This window comes from Fusarium vanettenii (genome assembly GCF_000151355.1).
Source record: "Fusarium vanettenii 77-13-4 chromosome 6 genomic scaffold NECHAsca_20_chr6_4_0, whole genome shotgun sequence".
NCBI lineage: Eukaryota > Fungi > Ascomycota > Sordariomycetes > Hypocreales > Nectriaceae > Fusarium > Fusarium vanettenii.
In genome coordinates, this window is record NW_003315865.1 from 679,982 (window position 1) to 695,425 (window position 15,444).

At 52.0% G+C, this 15,444-nt stretch overlaps 6 protein-coding genes across 6 annotated transcripts; 4 read left to right on the top strand and 2 right to left on the bottom strand.

Moving 5' to 3' along the window:
* Positions 1 to 702: 702 nt before the first annotated feature.
* On the bottom strand, positions 703 to 2,360 carry NECHADRAFT_1127 (uncharacterized protein; the record flags this gene model as incomplete). The annotated part of the gene is made up of 3 exons (XM_003045093.1): positions 703 to 796; positions 902 to 1,840; positions 1,894 to 2,360. Coding segments are annotated over 3 exons (1,500 nt in total), but the record flags the coding sequence as incomplete, so codon positions are not given.
* A 1,520-nt stretch (positions 2,361 to 3,880) lies between these two features.
* On the top strand, positions 3,881 to 4,728 carry NECHADRAFT_81587 (uncharacterized protein; the record flags this gene model as incomplete). Its single annotated transcript, XM_003044675.1, has 2 exons — positions 3,881 to 4,598; positions 4,649 to 4,728. The coding sequence occupies 2 exons, from the start codon at positions 3,881 to 3,883 to the stop codon at positions 4,726 to 4,728; spliced, it is 798 nt and encodes a 265-aa protein (XP_003044721.1).
* A 1,133-nt stretch (positions 4,729 to 5,861) lies between these two features.
* NECHADRAFT_81588 (uncharacterized protein) lies at positions 5,862 to 7,732 on the top strand (the record flags this gene model as incomplete). The annotated part of the gene is made up of 2 exons (XM_003044676.1): positions 5,862 to 5,931; positions 5,994 to 7,732. 2 exons carry the CDS (start codon positions 5,862 to 5,864, stop codon positions 7,730 to 7,732), a joined length of 1,809 nt encoding a protein of 602 aa, XP_003044722.1.
* Positions 7,733 to 8,298: 566 nt separating this feature from the next.
* Positions 8,299 to 10,747, top strand: NECHADRAFT_70170 (glycoside hydrolase family 2; the record flags this gene model as incomplete). The annotated part of the gene is made up of 3 exons (XM_003044677.1): positions 8,299 to 9,845; positions 9,893 to 10,288; positions 10,339 to 10,747. 3 exons carry the CDS (start codon positions 8,299 to 8,301, stop codon positions 10,466 to 10,468), a joined length of 2,073 nt encoding a protein of 690 aa, XP_003044723.1. The 3' UTR covers positions 10,469 to 10,747.
* Positions 10,748 to 11,831: 1,084 nt separating this feature from the next.
* On the top strand, positions 11,832 to 13,382 carry NECHADRAFT_81590 (uncharacterized protein; the record flags this gene model as incomplete). Its single annotated transcript, XM_003044678.1, has 2 exons — positions 11,832 to 12,608; positions 12,663 to 13,382. 2 exons carry the CDS (start codon positions 11,832 to 11,834, stop codon positions 13,380 to 13,382), a joined length of 1,497 nt encoding a protein of 498 aa, XP_003044724.1.
* An 883-nt stretch (positions 13,383 to 14,265) lies between these two features.
* Positions 14,266 to 15,420, bottom strand: NECHADRAFT_81591 (uncharacterized protein; the record flags this gene model as incomplete). Its single annotated transcript, XM_003045094.1, has 1 exon — positions 14,266 to 15,420. One exon carries the CDS (start codon positions 15,418 to 15,420, stop codon positions 14,266 to 14,268), a length of 1,155 nt encoding a protein of 384 aa, XP_003045140.1.
* Positions 15,421 to 15,444: the final 24 nt, after the last annotated feature.

Below are 15,444 nucleotides of genomic sequence, written 5' to 3' on the forward strand. Positions count from 1 at the left end.
TGCTCGCGACCCCTTGGTCCAGCCTTTCATCTCTCTGGTGCCATACGCGAAGCAGTCTACCAGATTATTAATCTCCTCGTCGTCCTCTGCGTCGAGGGTTAGCTCGCAAAACCCGTTGGACACGCGCGGCTGGAACTTGGGGTTGATCGATTCCAGATAGAGCTCCTGGAAGCCCCTCCACGACTTGAACTTTTGCTTGTGCTCGTCTCTTGCAATTCCTAGCAGGAGAGGCAACACTTCTTCGAACGTGACGTTTCCACGCCTCCCCGGGAAGAGAAACCGCTTTCGGATGCTCTGGAATTCATCGTCCACCTTGCCAGATACTTCGTGGTTATAGAACCTGCGCAGACGCCTCAAGTCGGCGTACAGGCTCCTCTGGAGGTAATGAAGGGAAACGTTTTCCGCCGTGAGGAGGGGCTTGGAGGTCCTTGCCGCAAAAGCAAAGATTAGCTGAGGACAGACGGCTATCAGAAGAAACTCCCCAGGGCTGTCCGTCTTGCGCAGAATCAGGTAGATGGGCGTCCCGACATTGGTGTCGAGGAAAAAGATGTCATCCCCAACCTCGACTACCTTGTCCAGTTGGCTTCGACTCAAGACAAAGATGTAATCCACGACGCCGGATTCCTTGACATATTCGATCTGGTACCATCCTTTCATTAGATGTTCGCATTTTCCAAAGCCAACTCTGGTCGACATCAGTCTAGTCAGGTAGAGGGACATGGCCCCATTATCGGCGTCTACTGTCGCACCTTTGTGCCAAGGCCTCCTGTCAAAGACGTTATTTCCCCGATTGGCGCTTTCAATGTCGAAGGGCATGAGCCACACCACGCGGAATTTTTGCTCTGTTCCGTTTTGATGTAGTTGGAGCCTGGCCCTTGCTGGGATGGCTGGGCTAGAAGACCCTTCCATTCTTCTCTCACGGGACTGCCAATCCGGTTCTGATTGCAAATACCTCTTCATCTCAGTAAGAAAATCCTTCGTTCGTGTCTCGATCAGATACTCTCCGCTGTTGCTACTAAACAGGTCCCCCCAGGCGTCTCCTTTCCAGCGGGGCATCCAAGAGGGCATGCCGGCTTCAACTGATGCACCCGCTGCCTGGAAGAGCAACTCAGGTATACCTCCGCTGATGATATAGTGGGCGAAGAAGCCGATTAGGAGATGCTGGAGAGATATTCCATAGTCGGGCCGGATCTGGATACTCTCCTTCATAGAGAAGAGGCCCATTACTCCATAGACCTTGTCCCGGATGTCCGACGACTGACTCTTCCAGGTGAGCGCTATGAACTGGGAGAGATTCTCCTGCATGACCGAGCCCCGGGTTGCATGCTGGAACCACGGTACTCCGGTCTCCCTCCATAGCCCGTCGCCGCTCGGCAGACGTTCAAGGTGCGTGCGTGTGGAAGGGTCAACCCAAAAGATCTTGTTTCCGATGGGTATGACGATGCGGGACGGCAGGATGAGTTCTTGGATGATCCACACCCTGCTGAAATATCGTCTCTCGAAAAGGCTTTGGATGTTGACTGGTTCTGTCTTTGCTGGAAGTTGGAGCTCCTTCAGGTTTTCGAGCTCGTGGAGAGGAAGCCGTGGAGGATGAACACCGGGCTTCTTGAACGCTATATCATCGCCGAGCCAGAGAAAGACTTGAAAGCATCCCGTGTAGATCTGACCCATCTTGGCAATCTGGTCACCTCTCTCCTGCATGTCTTCCTGGTTGATGCATACAGCGTCGACCCAGATCATCCGTATTCCCCTCGAAGGACGGAGATAGCGGAGCATTGCGCAGCAGTTGCGAGTCTGGAGAAGAATGTCCCAGTGCTCGCCGATGTAGATTGGGTGGCGCCTAGAGAAGGTTTGAGATATGCAAGCTATGAGATGTTTTGGATTCACACTCACAAGGTGTCGTCTCCATCTTCCCCTCCCCAGGTATAAGAGACAGCCTCATAGTCGGGGAAATTGCCATCGTTATGCGTCTCCAACGAAAGGTGAACCACGTCTACTGGTAATTCCTTCTCCTCAGCCGTGAGGCATATAAGCCGAAACTCGTCTCTTTCCAGAGTGCGCCCATGAACGAGAGACTGTTGCGTCCTTGAAGGCGTGTCGGAAATTTGAAGAGAGTCGCGAATCTCTTCTGCCAATACTTCAGTCTTCTCTCGGGTATATTGTACGCTCGATGGCCAGTAGAGATTTAGCTGCCCTGTCTTTTCATCGGGCGGTAACGGAGAAACCGCGTTAGACGGATGCTCTCTCAGCTGCTTGAGCTGCCCATGAGCGGAAGCACCGCAGGCTTTGCATCTTGGGACGGAATCCTCACCGACCCAGACGATTGGGGATGGGCAAGGTTTTGAGTGCCAACGGGTCATGGTGAGACTTTATCAGGAGGGTATGCTGATGTGAGAGGCATGATGACCCCGCCAGATGTGCGGCTGAGGTACTTTGCTCGGATAGTTGAATTTGATTGCATTATTCCATACTACTTAAGACCAAAGAGAGAAACGAGCCTTGTTTCTGCCTAATCTGTAGGTAGGACTATGTGCAGACAAAAAAAAAAAAAGAATGTGCTGCAACGAGATGATTCTGTCTGGCGTCTCGCCTTCGCAGTCTCTCGTATACCTCACATTTACACCTTCCCCAGCCTCAACTCTGGCCTCTCTAGCCCGAGCTCAGCGCCAACTCAGTTTACAGTGCCAAAAGCTTAACTCAAGTCGAAAAGAGCTTTAGTATGCTTAAGTTTCGTCTGCAAGTTAAGTAGCGTTTCTATTAATCCGTCGGGCCAGAGTTGCATTAGTCGGGCCGGCCCGGTCGGTTGAGGTTTGCGGCGTCCGAATTCATCGTGCCGGCATCGGTGGCATTCGTGGCTCAAGGAGTCGTAGGGGGTTAGAAAGATTAGGAATCCTCAGAACAAGACTTGAGCATGATATTTTCTTACTGTGAGCATAGTGGGAATATTCATTACTTTACTGTTTGAAACTTATCTTGAGCTGAACCGTCTCCCAGGAAGCAGTCCGGCCAATGGCTACAGAACGACAAGACATGAACCTTCGACTTAACACCAAACATGATTATTTTTGGCCTAGATGATATAGATTTAAGAGCGGGGGAACCGCTGAAGACACTTTATGTCTTACTGAAAATAGGAAGACACATCTTATCTGCCCTATATGGCTGATGAGCAATGAGAGAAATAGCCAACGACATCTCATGCGAGGTTAATGAAAGGGTTATGGCGAATGGAGTAATACGCAGAAGTTTTTATCTCGACAATGAGTCGTACAAACTAGGCTGAGCTTGTACGCGTTACCATGCCAAGGATTATTAAGAAGAGATATAACAATTGCCAGATAAGCCCTCCTTCACCAACGTCTTGATATTCTCAAAAATATATGCGATTGTTATATTTGATCCTATTCGATTACATGAAGCGCAAATCATAGGTCACTCATCTCCGCGATCAACTGAACCGGTTAGGCACAAGTAAACAACGTAATATGCCAAAAGGCAGTCTGCCAAGACATAGGATTCTGAGCTCGCTTGCACACAGCCATACAGCTTACCCGGGCGTCAACTAAACTGGTCCGCAGCACGAACAGTTTGAGGCTTTTACACGCCTGCCAAGACGCCATGACTGGAAGGTCTCTTTAAATACGACCACAGAGCGCTCGGATTTACCAAACTCGGACAATCTCATGACCTTGGACTGATTCGGGCCCAGATGGATTTCAGGCTGCATTTCCAGCGCCAGTGTATATATACGTCATCGCTTCCTCGTGGAACGTTGTCTTTAAGCTTACTCGCACGACATTCAATTACATGATTTTGGTCTATATCTAATTCACTCATCACTACGCGCTCACTACACGCATATACTAGGCAGAAAGCAATCATGGAAAAGGAAAACCTCAAGGCGGCCGAGAGCTCTGCAGAAGTCGAACAGCAACCGGTCGAACAACCTCCATCCTATGATGCCACTCATCAACAAGAACCATCTGCACCCGAAGACCTACCCATTCTCGTCCTCGACGACTGTCGCATCTACTCCGCATATGCTCCCTCTCACACGCTATACGAGCTCAACAGTCCCCCGGCCTACAACACGACCGATGTCTATGGCATCGAAAAGATGCGATATCGCGTCGCCAACTCAGACTCGGAACCAAGTCTCAAGTCTCGCCTCGACCACATATACGACTTTAAACCCGAATTTGTGAGCAAAGGCGAATTTGGAGGCGCAAATGGAAAGAATGTCGTTCTCACGGGGCAGACGAGTCAGAAGCGGACATTTCCTAAAGTTACAATGTCGCAGGGCTTGTCTACCAGTTCTTTCAAGGTTGAGGGACTTCTCAAGGCAGATACTGATTTACGAGGACGACTTAGTCGAGGCAAGGCAAACACGATAATTTGGAAGGATGCTGAAGGCAAGGTCATTGCTGAGGAAACACGCCCGCAACGCGACAAAGAGGGTAAGATTGAGGAGCCGCCTCGACTTTCGATCAAAGCAACAGTTGAGGAGAAGCTGTTTGATCTGCTTGTCGCTTGCTGGTGCGCTCGCGTATGGAGGGATGCTGTCAAAGACCTCCGTGAGCCTTTTACGTGGGAACAATGTTTGTATTCCAGGTGCATTGTAAAAACTCGTGCTAACTTTTCGTCACAGTCAAACGAATTGCATCCGCGAAGACTACTGGGGCAACAGGCATCTATGGTGGCGGACGTACGGGGGCTAGGTTTTCATAGCCTGGCAGTCAGGCGCTGAGCTACAGCCTACGGTTGCGATTAGAATGAGATCCGCCCAAAGACGTCCTTAACAAACTAAAGGCCAAACCATTTTGTATGTTTTGAAGCAGCTAACAGACGGAATAATTGAATGGAAATGGCCTATTTATACCCGTTTGTTCTCCCGAATGTGTTTGCTCCAGGACAGCCTTGCAAGGTGTCTCCGCAGCCGAGAGGTGCTCATTTCGGCCACCAAGTTGGTAGCGAAAGCAGCTCGTCGGCTCGAGAGGTTAGATCCGTTGGGCCGCTGGGAATTCTGCCGAGATGCTGATCAACAAAGAGATTGTTGAAACGATCCATCGCAGACTTGTCAGACAGATCGACAGTATCCACCATTCCCTACCAAGTGCCGGCGTAAGGCTGCGAGTTGGTGAATGAAGCCTTAATCACAGAGGAATGCACAGCTGTCACTGGCTGCCTGCAGGCCTAATTACCGCCAGTTGCTCACCCTCCTGAACACTGTCTTCACACGCAATAGCCATTCACATTCTCCATCACCTGCGACAGTTTCAGAATGTCTAAAAATAAGCGTGCATAATCCCCCGTCAAAGCTTGGGGCTGTCGCATAAAAAATGACGGAGGACCAATATCTCGCTCAATGCCGTCACACTGCTCATTTCCACTGCATCAGCCAAGAAGGCCGCTAGCGGCAGCTAGAAGCAATGTTTCAACAATCGACCTTCTTCCTTCAGCTGCCAAAACCTCCGCAGATGCCGAGATGATGAGCTCAGAATCAACACTATCGTCAGCCACCCCGTTCGTTAGACCTGTCTCGTCCCTCTCGTCAAAGAGCGCATGGTCTAAACGTTCGGGTATTGCGCCCAATGTGAACCAGTCCGGTTTCCCCTTGGCCGCTCTCACCGGAGAGGACCCCTTTTTAGCGTCGCATCGTGGCGTGAGCTAATTTACCCTGCTGGCACAAATGGCCGCGCCGAGGGGATGAGCAAGGACCAGGGGTAGCTTTTAGGCGAGATGAATAAAAGAAAGCTCCTCCCCTCCCGGTCAGTGGTCAGGTCTCTTGTCAACTGGCCGAGTCTCTGGATAACTTCATTGTAGGCTTCCAGGGAGTTACATCGGAGGGCAAAGGGTCTATCATGGCTCCGACAAGTTGCATCGCCTTTGTGGCGATGTCATTCCTCCTCTCAGGACGTTTCGCAGCAGCTGGTGAGTTTGACTAACACGCTCTGGCAGTGTTGTCTCGGCTGACACGGTATCGACGCGTCTAGACTGCGACATTTCTGGCAACTATACTATTATCGATTCACCCGACGATGCCAAAGGAGTTTCCTCTTGCAGCGACATCGACGGCTCATTGTCTCTCCTTTTCGATAGCGACCCATCCGCATGGCCATCCGACAAGGCTTCAGTCGACCTCGGCGACATCAGCTCTCTCACTGGCGACCTAGTCATCTACCCTCACAAGCATTCCAAGAAGACGGTGGTCACGGCATCCGACCTCAAGACTGTTGAAGGCGAGCTCTCGATATGGAACACTGGTTCGGGCAGCACAATCGACGAGTTCGACCTGTCTTTCAAAGCGCTGGAGGAAGTGGGCAAGAACTATGTCATTACTGGAGGATTCGCCAAGCTCTCGATTGAGCACGACAAGGACGTGACAGTGGGCTCTATGATGAGAGTCACTGACACTCAAGTGGAGGAGCTGGAGTTGAATGGGATTCACACCGTGGATGGCGACTTTTCCATCGATGCGAACGGTGATATGAAGGAGCTTGTGGCTGGTGCTTTCACGACAGCGAACAAGGGCTTTGCCATTTCGCAAAACGGTGCTCTGGAGAAGATTTCCTTCCCCAAGCTCAAGACCGTCAAGGGAGACGTTACCATCTACAAGAACACCGCGTTCACCAAGATTAGCCTCTCGGCTCTCGAGTTTGCGGGAACCATTTCGGTCACCGCCAACGGTGACAAGCCTGTTGTCATGTTCCCCAGACTTTCGTCTCTCGGAAACGGCAACACTACGGCGACTTCGACGTTTCAAGATGTGAGCAAGATTGGGTTTGCGTCGTTGAGCAAGGTCAAGGGTTCTCTCACGTTCCAGTCGACGGCGCTCGAGGACCTCACGATCCCCCTCATCAAGAACCTCGAAGGCACCATCACCGTCGAGGACAACCCGTCTCTGACGACTTTTGCTCTTCCCAGAGTGACTTATGTGCAGGAGATGGACATTACTGGTAACGATCAGCTCACCAACATCACGGCCAACGCTCTCAAGACCGCCGGCACCATCTCGATCAAGGGCCCCTTCACCAACGTCGAGTTCTTCAACCTGGAAAAGGTCGAGGGCGACTTTAAGGTTTCCGGCGACAAGTCCATGGACTGCAGCTGGTTTGATGCGAACATCAAGAAGATTGTCGAGGGAAAGTACACATGCGTTGGAGACCACGAGAAGAAGGAGAGGAAGTCCAGTACCGGAGGCATTGAGGATACCGAGGGAAACCCGGAGGATTATATCAACAGCGAGGACAATGAGGACGACAGCGACGGAAGCAGCAGTGGAAGTGGAAGCGGAAGCGGAAGCGACAAGAGCTCGGGCAAGGAGGGATCCGACAGCAGCGAAGGAGACTCCGGCAGCAAGGGTGGCCTCTCCACGGGCGCAAAGGCCGGCATCGCAGTCGGTGTCGTACTAGGAGTCCTCCTAGCCCTCGCCGTAGCCTTCTTCCTCTGGCGCCGACGACGAACATCCGAAGACCAACAACCACGCCTCGGCAGCAGCTCCAGCAGCGCGACGCGCACAAACCCCTTTGACGGACAGCAGCTGGGCGTGCACACCAAGATCGAGGCCAACAACCCGAGCCCATCTCCCAGCCTGGGCACGCTCAACTTTGGGCGCAACTCGCTCATCGAGTCGACAGGTGGTCTGTCGGATGCGTGGAAGACGATCCGACGGGTGAGCGACTCTTCGGGCGGGTCGACGACCAAGGAGGGGGCGAGCATCCTCAAGGAGTGAAAGCAAAGCGTTTTGAAGTTTTTACCAAGTGATACCAAAGTCAAGCAAGAAAGTCATTACCTATACCTATACCTAGTTAGACGTGGGCAGGAAGCGAACTGCATCTCATAGTGTTAATTTCGTAATTTGGGGAACCACACGAGCAACTCTGCTCTCTCCCGATTCATTTATCACACTCCTTATCACAACCTGTCTCTTCTTAGAATGTCAGAGAACCGCTGAACCACTAAAAGTCCACCAGCCTAAGACACCCTTGTGGAGAATGGCCTGAAGATCTCCAACAGCTGCTGCTCAATCATGGAGCTCACCACCATCATCTCGAGCATCTTACAGGAAGATGCAGCCCCACAGCATGATTACGAGAGAGAGAGGTGGTTCCCTTTGCTGCAGCGTGTAACCCCCTCATCAGCCATCAAACAAAACTTGACTGATCGACGCGCGGCGAAACGGTCGGTGAATTTTCTCAAGACACAAAAAAGCTGTCCCTTCGTTCGTTTAGATCTTTGAACAGTTTTCCTGTGACTCTTCTCTTCCCTGAATTGACCTGCACTTTTTACCCCTCCAAGATGACGTCGTATCCTCGCCCAGACTTTGAACGCAACCCCCTTCGCTGGGAGACCCTCAACGGACAATGGGACTTTCTGTTTGACGACGCCGACACTGGTCTCGCGGAGAACTGGCAGCGCAGTGGCCTTCCTGAAAAGGTCAGCGTCACCACCTCCAACAGGCGCGAGGGCGCCTCGGCAGAGAGCGACAGCGTCGTTCAAAAGATCGTGGGCGACACCCAGGCCTTGATCCAGAACAATGTCTTTTCCGCCTCTTCTCAGACGACAAACTCCAAGACCAAGATCAAGGTTCCTTTCGTGTTCCAGTCTCCTGCCTCGGGCATCAATGAGCGAGGTGTTCATGAGGTTCTTTGGTACGAGCGTGCCATCTCTGACCTGCGGAGTGCGCAGGAGAAGGAGCAGGGGCATCGCCTTGTCTTGAGGTTTGGTGCTGTCGACTATGAGGCTACTGTCTGGCTGAATGGAGAGTACATTGGTGGTCATCGTGGTGGACACGTTCCCTTCGAGATTGACACCACTGACGCTGTGAACGCTGCTGGACAGTCGTCTGCTCACCGTCTGACCATCCGTGTCTACGACTCTGCGTATGACTTGACACAGCCGCGAGGCAAGCAGTACTGGGGTGCCAAGCCCGAGAGTATCTTCTACACTCCCTCTGGTGGTATCTGGCAGTCAGTCTGGCTGGAGGTTGTTCCCTCGGCTCGCATCGCCGATAGCTCTTCTGGCACCGTCATCAAGTCCAACGACATCCACGGAGGTCAACTCCGCAGTACCATAGTTACCAAGGGCAGACGAGTTGGAAAGGACTACAGCGTTGAGCTCGAGGCCAGCTTTGCTGGTGTTCCGGTGGCCAAGTCAGACAAGAAGTCTCTTCCCCGGGAGACCGACACCGTTGCTGTTGACTTGAGCGTGCGTCTATCTGAAGAGCAGAGGTCCAAGCTGCCTCAGTCGGTTCTACAAGATGCTCCTCTAGACAATGACTCCTGCTGGCGGGATGGTGTTGCTCTCTGGTCTCCTGAACACCCTCAGCTATACGACCTCGTCATTCGACTCTATGACAGCTCCGACAAGGTCATTGACGAAGTCAAGACCACCACTGGCATGCGATCTATCGACTGGACCAAGGGCGATGGTCTCTGGCGACTCAACGACAAGCCTTACTTCCAGGCTCTATGCTTGGACCAGGGCTACTGGCCCGACACATTCATGACGCCCCCGACCCCGGAGAGCCTGAAGACTGACATTGAGCTCGCAAAGAAGATGGGTCTCAACGGTTGCAGGAAGCACCAGAAGGTTGAAGATCCCCTCTTTTACTACTGGGCCGACAAGCTTGGTTACCTCGTCTGGGGTGAGATGGCCAGCGCCTACCAGTTCAGCCAGGAGTATGCGGAGCGCTTCAACGCTGAATGGACTGAGGCTGTGAAGCTGGTTATCAACCGTCCATCCGTCGTGACGTGGACTCTTGTCAACGAGAGCTGGGGCTACGGTTCTCTGAAGGACAATGTTGACCAGCGCAACCACATCCGACAACTCTACTACCTAACCAAGTAAGAATCCCACAGCTATCTTTAGAATTTCACTCACACATAAACAGGAGTCTTGACAACACTCGAAGCATCAACGACAACTGCGGCTGGGAGCACGTCATCACCGACCTCACAACCTTCCACGACTACAGCGACGGCCCAGAGCTCGAAAAGACATGCGCCAGTCTCGACCTCATCACCGGTCAAAAGGCCGGTCGAGACATGTTTGTGCCTGCCATCCCTGGTGTTGAAGAGGGTGCAAAGCACAAGCCCGGTGCACCAGTCATGAACACCGAGTTTGGCGGAGTCAACATTGCCCCCGCCAAGAAGGAAGACGGAGAGGAGAACCGTGACTGGGGATACACGACGGCGACGAACCCTGATGATTTGGTCAAGAGGATCGATAGGTTGGTCAGGGGTACGATCGAGGGAGGATACTGCTGTGCCTTTGTCTACACACAGCTGTGAGTACATCGAATCTTGGTCGTCTTTGGATTTAACTAACCATCTCAAGTGCCGATATCGAGCAAGAGGTCAACGGCCTTTACACCTTTAACCGTGAGGAAAAGTTGGATTCGACCAAGGTCAAGGCGCTCATCACGGATGCGATCCAAACTTTTTACAAGAGAGTCAACAAGGCTTGAGTGTGAACTAAACAGGAGTAGATATGGGGTCGTAATGAGAGAAAGACCTCTGGACCACGATAGCTGGCTTTTTGATGCTCAGAGCTACCAATTGAATAAAGAGCTTTTTTGAGTCCTCGTCATCATAATGTCCTTTATGATTTGGATCATGCTGTGTGTTTGCTCCACATGAGACAAGAGATATGTGCAAACGGATATGAAAATACACACACACCGAGTCTGCCTTATTATTCAATTACCTTAGAAAGCCAAGAGTTATCAAATTATTCTTCCTGGTTTACCTTGGTGAGGAGAAGTCTGCTCATTTGGATTGCTTGATGATTTCATGCTTGTAGCTTGCGTAGCAAGAGATAATACGGAGTCATAGTAGCCAGCGGCCCACTCATTCTCTTCGATAAGAGATATTTACTGCATTATTAACTGTAGATATTCTCATCATCGTCGAAGTGAGAGTGCCTGAACAACCTGTGCCTGAATACTCAGGTTGAGATGCATGAGATCCAGTTGCAGGCTGAAAATGAGCCCAACCTAGTATTTCCAGGATTCGAACCAACAACTCGTACCTCAGCCCTTGAGAACAAATGCCACAGAGTGATTTGTGGAAGTGACAATAACAAAGAAATATCCTCTTGTCGTCCAGCGCGGCAGCCATCACGCGTCCCTGGACGCCACCTCGCTAAGGTCTCAAAAGTGCATAGTGGCAGGGGTGTAGCACACTGTACCCTCAGTCCACGACAGCGCTGTGTATGACTGTTTGAGATTCATGAGCTTCGTCTCTTGAGATAGTACAGCCAAATGGAGATTAAATTTCTCGTCTAGCCTCCTCTCTCCATGCCCCTCGTGGCTCAATGTCGAGGTCCTCTCCGCATCCCCAGCCAAACCCCAAGCAGGCGAATAAAGGAATGTTTGCTTTTTACGCACGGTGCCAGTTCTCGCGTAGCAAACAAGCAGGCTGTTTATCTACAATTCACCACAAAACAGCAGAAACAAGTCAAAATCTCTAGTAAAAAGGTCAATGAGGCATCGCATAACCTCTCCATGGTTTCAGACACGTCTACAACCCTGATACAAGCCGCCCATTGCCGTCAAACACTATCATGAGTTCATGACTGCGGGGAGAGCTTTTGTAGTCACGTGATCTTGCATGAGATGATGTTCTCGCGAGCACCAGTCCAGTCACACGCCCCATGATGAATGCGTGGCTGGGGAATCGAGGAGTCAACAACTTGTTCACCACCACCCGCCAGCCCGGCTTTTGCCCGCGGTTGGGATCTCCGTATACGCTTCTCTGCCGTCTGCGATACTACACGCCCGAGAGGTCCAATTGAATGCCATAGACCTCCTCCTGCGACCATCTCGCGCTATGCCGACCACCAAACCCAACGCGCCGACCTCCGAGGCTGATGGTCCCCACGATAACATCGACACGATCCGCATCCCAGAACCCCATGGGGGATATCTCCAGACTCGTGGCGCAAGAGCTGCTCGTCGCATATACAAGGCCATGGGTGTCTGGCCCTGGGACATAGTCCCTGAAGCGCCTCCCAAGATGTGGGCCATTAACCTGCTCGAGGACCTGGCGCTGGTCGCGGATCATGTCGCGAGGAATCCCGGAGACACCTTGGAGGATCTCCAGGGGGAGCTGCGAAAGTCCCTTGCGCGCGATCGGAAACCTTCCTATGCTGGTAAATTGATGGCACAGGATGTCCATGCAGCAAAGAAGCGTTTCGTGCGAACACTCCCACAGTCGCCAACTCGAGATCTTCAAGATGATGGAACTGGCGATGATAGCGGTACCGTCGAGCGACGATCAGGACGACGACGAAGAACGACAAACTACAGCGCTCCAGACTCGCCCACCGATCCTTCTCGATCGCGTCGCCATACTTCCTCAGAGGAGAGCGAGGAGCACATGGCTTCATCTATTACTGTTGCCTCCGAGTTTCCTCCATCTCCTCCTCTTCCTCGCAGTGTCAGAACGCTCAAGCGACCTGCTACCACGATACCCAGTCCGATAGAGAAGCGCATCCGCCACAGCTCTCCAGAAGGCTCGCGCTTGTCTGCAGCGCAGAGTTTGATGATGTTCAGTTCACCAATGGCTACTTACCAAATGGCTACATCTTTTGGCCCAAACGCTACAGTAAGTCCCTACTATAAATTGCTATCGCGACAATCAGACCACTAACACAAACAGTCTAATGCGACTCGGTCCCTCGATGCCAGCAATCTCTACGAGCCCCTCCAGTCCGCGACAAATGTCTACACCGCAGCCATCGATGGCTACGTCCGGTCAATACGCGCTAACCTCGTTGTTGCCCAAAAGGAGATATTTCCACACCGAACAACACACCAGGAGGCCATGAGCAAGCTTCGCGCAGCTCAAGATCGGGTGCAGGATATACAGAACGACATCGCAGACTCGCAAGAGAAGCTGCGCAGGCTCCTCGAGGAAACTGCTCAGCAAGACGCGATTGCACCCCAACTCCATGCCCTCCAGGAGAACAACATGTCTCTGCCGCCCGAGATTGCACAGGCGATACAGAGCTATGACTCGAGGAGGGCAGCTAAGAACGAGGAGGTCAAGAAGCAAGAGGCGACAATAGGTGCACAGCAGGTAGAGCTGAAACGGGCGGCGGAAGATCTAGATGCAGCGGAGAAGAACTCCACAGGCCTAGAGACGGACATCCAGGATCTTCAGGCAGCCGTCACACGCGGCACAGAGGCGGCAAGACTGGCCAACATGTTTGGCGTCGTGGTCCAGCTGGGACCGGAGGGCCTGGCGGCCATCGAGCGGATATACCCCGAGATTGGTTCCCTGCTTGACTCGCTGCTCGCTTCAAAGAGCAACGGTCAGCAGCAGCAGAACCACCAGGTGCAGGAGATTATGGACAGGGAGCGGACTAATGGACTGTAAGGAATTGTTTGAGATCATGCGTATGCTTCAGGGTTTTGTTGCCAGCGAGGTTGGAAGAGGTTTCCATAGCGGGATTTGTATGTATCGGTAATCATGAATTTGTATGGGTTCGATCAATTGCTGCAGCGCCCAGAGTCCAAATTGTGCATCGTAAACAAGATCTTGCAACTCAACCACGAGTCACAAAGTTACCATGCATTTATTATGATTGAGTACATACAAAAGAAGGTCAATCTCGAGCTCTGAGCTTGCAGGGTTGAGCTCTGCCTGCTTTCTAGGGTAGTCATGAAGCTCAAGCTTGGAGTCGTGACCCACGTGGACTGGCACGTATGAGCCCCGCTACTTCTTCTTCAAGCATCCAATCACCACGGTTCCGTGGTCTAGTTGGTTATGGCATCTCGTTAACACCGAGAAGGTCCCCGGTTCGATCCCGGGCGGAACCACCATTTTTTTGCCCTTGAGGCTATTTTTTGCCCATGCTAACCATGAAAGAAGAGACGGACTTCAACACCACCAACACAGAGACGCACTCGACACAAGAGACGTGTTTTTCTTCTTTTTGTCATTCCCACAGTTCGTATTAACTCGTTCATCTCGTAACTCATACATGGAACTCGTTCAGTATCCCTCTAATCCCTTCCAAGTCCGTTGCCCCATTGTGAAACCTTCGAAATTCCTGACATGAGCCCTCCCAATATCGCATTATCAAGATCCTTCGAAATCAGTTGCCTTGCTGTGAAATACTCGAAAGTCTCTGACATGAATCCAGTCCAACATCCCATTATCAAGATCCTTCAAAATTCGTTTCCCTGTTGCGAAATCCTCGAAAATCCCTGACATCTTGTTTGCCTTGCCACACACGATCACATCTTCAATCTGACAGCTAGCATTGCCCTTCATAGTCAGGTATCAAGTTCGGCCCATCCTCACGGAACATCCAAGCAACACCATAGCAGTGCCGGAGATGCTCTACAAACTCTGCCCGTGGTCGAAGTCGAGAGGCCATCGCTCTAAGTACCTCTCCTGGATCTAGATCGCGCGGGACAAACTCCTCCTCCACCTGGCGTGGCAATATCCCGAGCCGCTTCCTTCTCAGAAGAAGGTCGCAGCCTTGACATTCGCGTCCATAATCGCGGTGTGAGTTGATTAGAGAAGGCATTTGAATGGCCGCCATCCCGGGCCATTGATCGAATAAGCAGTAGTCGAATGGGAGCTTGGATAGGTCGCAACCGGGTGACTGCAAGGGGGCTTTGTGGAACTGCTCGAGCATTTTGAAGTCGTAGTCATCGATGTCAGAGTCCTCAGTTGGCATGAGCTTGGCGACATTCTCAGGAGAGCCATGAACGTCGATGGCCAGCTGCAAGAGCTGCTTGATGCTGACAAGCCGATGGGATTGACGATGCTTGCGCTTAGCTTCGGGTCTCAACTGATAACGCCCGGGGATGCTTTGCATGATTGGGATTCTTCGTAGCTCCTTGCCGGTAAGGTTGAACCACTTCTTCGCAAAGGACACCCTGGTCAAGTGGAAAGCGTAGTTCTTGTCGAGGCAGTCGTGACAGATTCTCTCGCATGTTGGGAGGAAGAGAAAACCACCAAACTCGAAGCAGGAGGCGCATTTCTGTTCAGAGAGTACCTGTCGAACGAGAGCTGAAGAGTGGTGTCGGAGAAGGCGTGTTTCTCCCAGCGCAGCCAGGACTTTGGGGCAGTGTCTCATCACCTCATGATACAATCGGAATGCCTCTACGACTTCCTTTCCTCTGAGGGAGGTTCGTAGGAGTCGAGAGAGAGATTGGAAGTCGATGAGCTGTAGCACCTCGAGGAGAATCTCTGCGGGCAGGACATCGAGGAGACCAAGCGATGAGCTGTTGGAGGTTCGAGATATCGTTGAAAGCTCTGGTGGAGTGAGATGTCGAATAACTTTGTGCATGGCCAGTCGCCGGGGGGTTGTGAGCTTTTGAATGTTCTCAGGGTGCAACAGGCTCTTGGGGATGACAACCTTGGGCCAGACACCGTAGGGAGGCAGCGCCGGAGGAGGCATCGCCGCAACTTCTTCGAAAAAGAA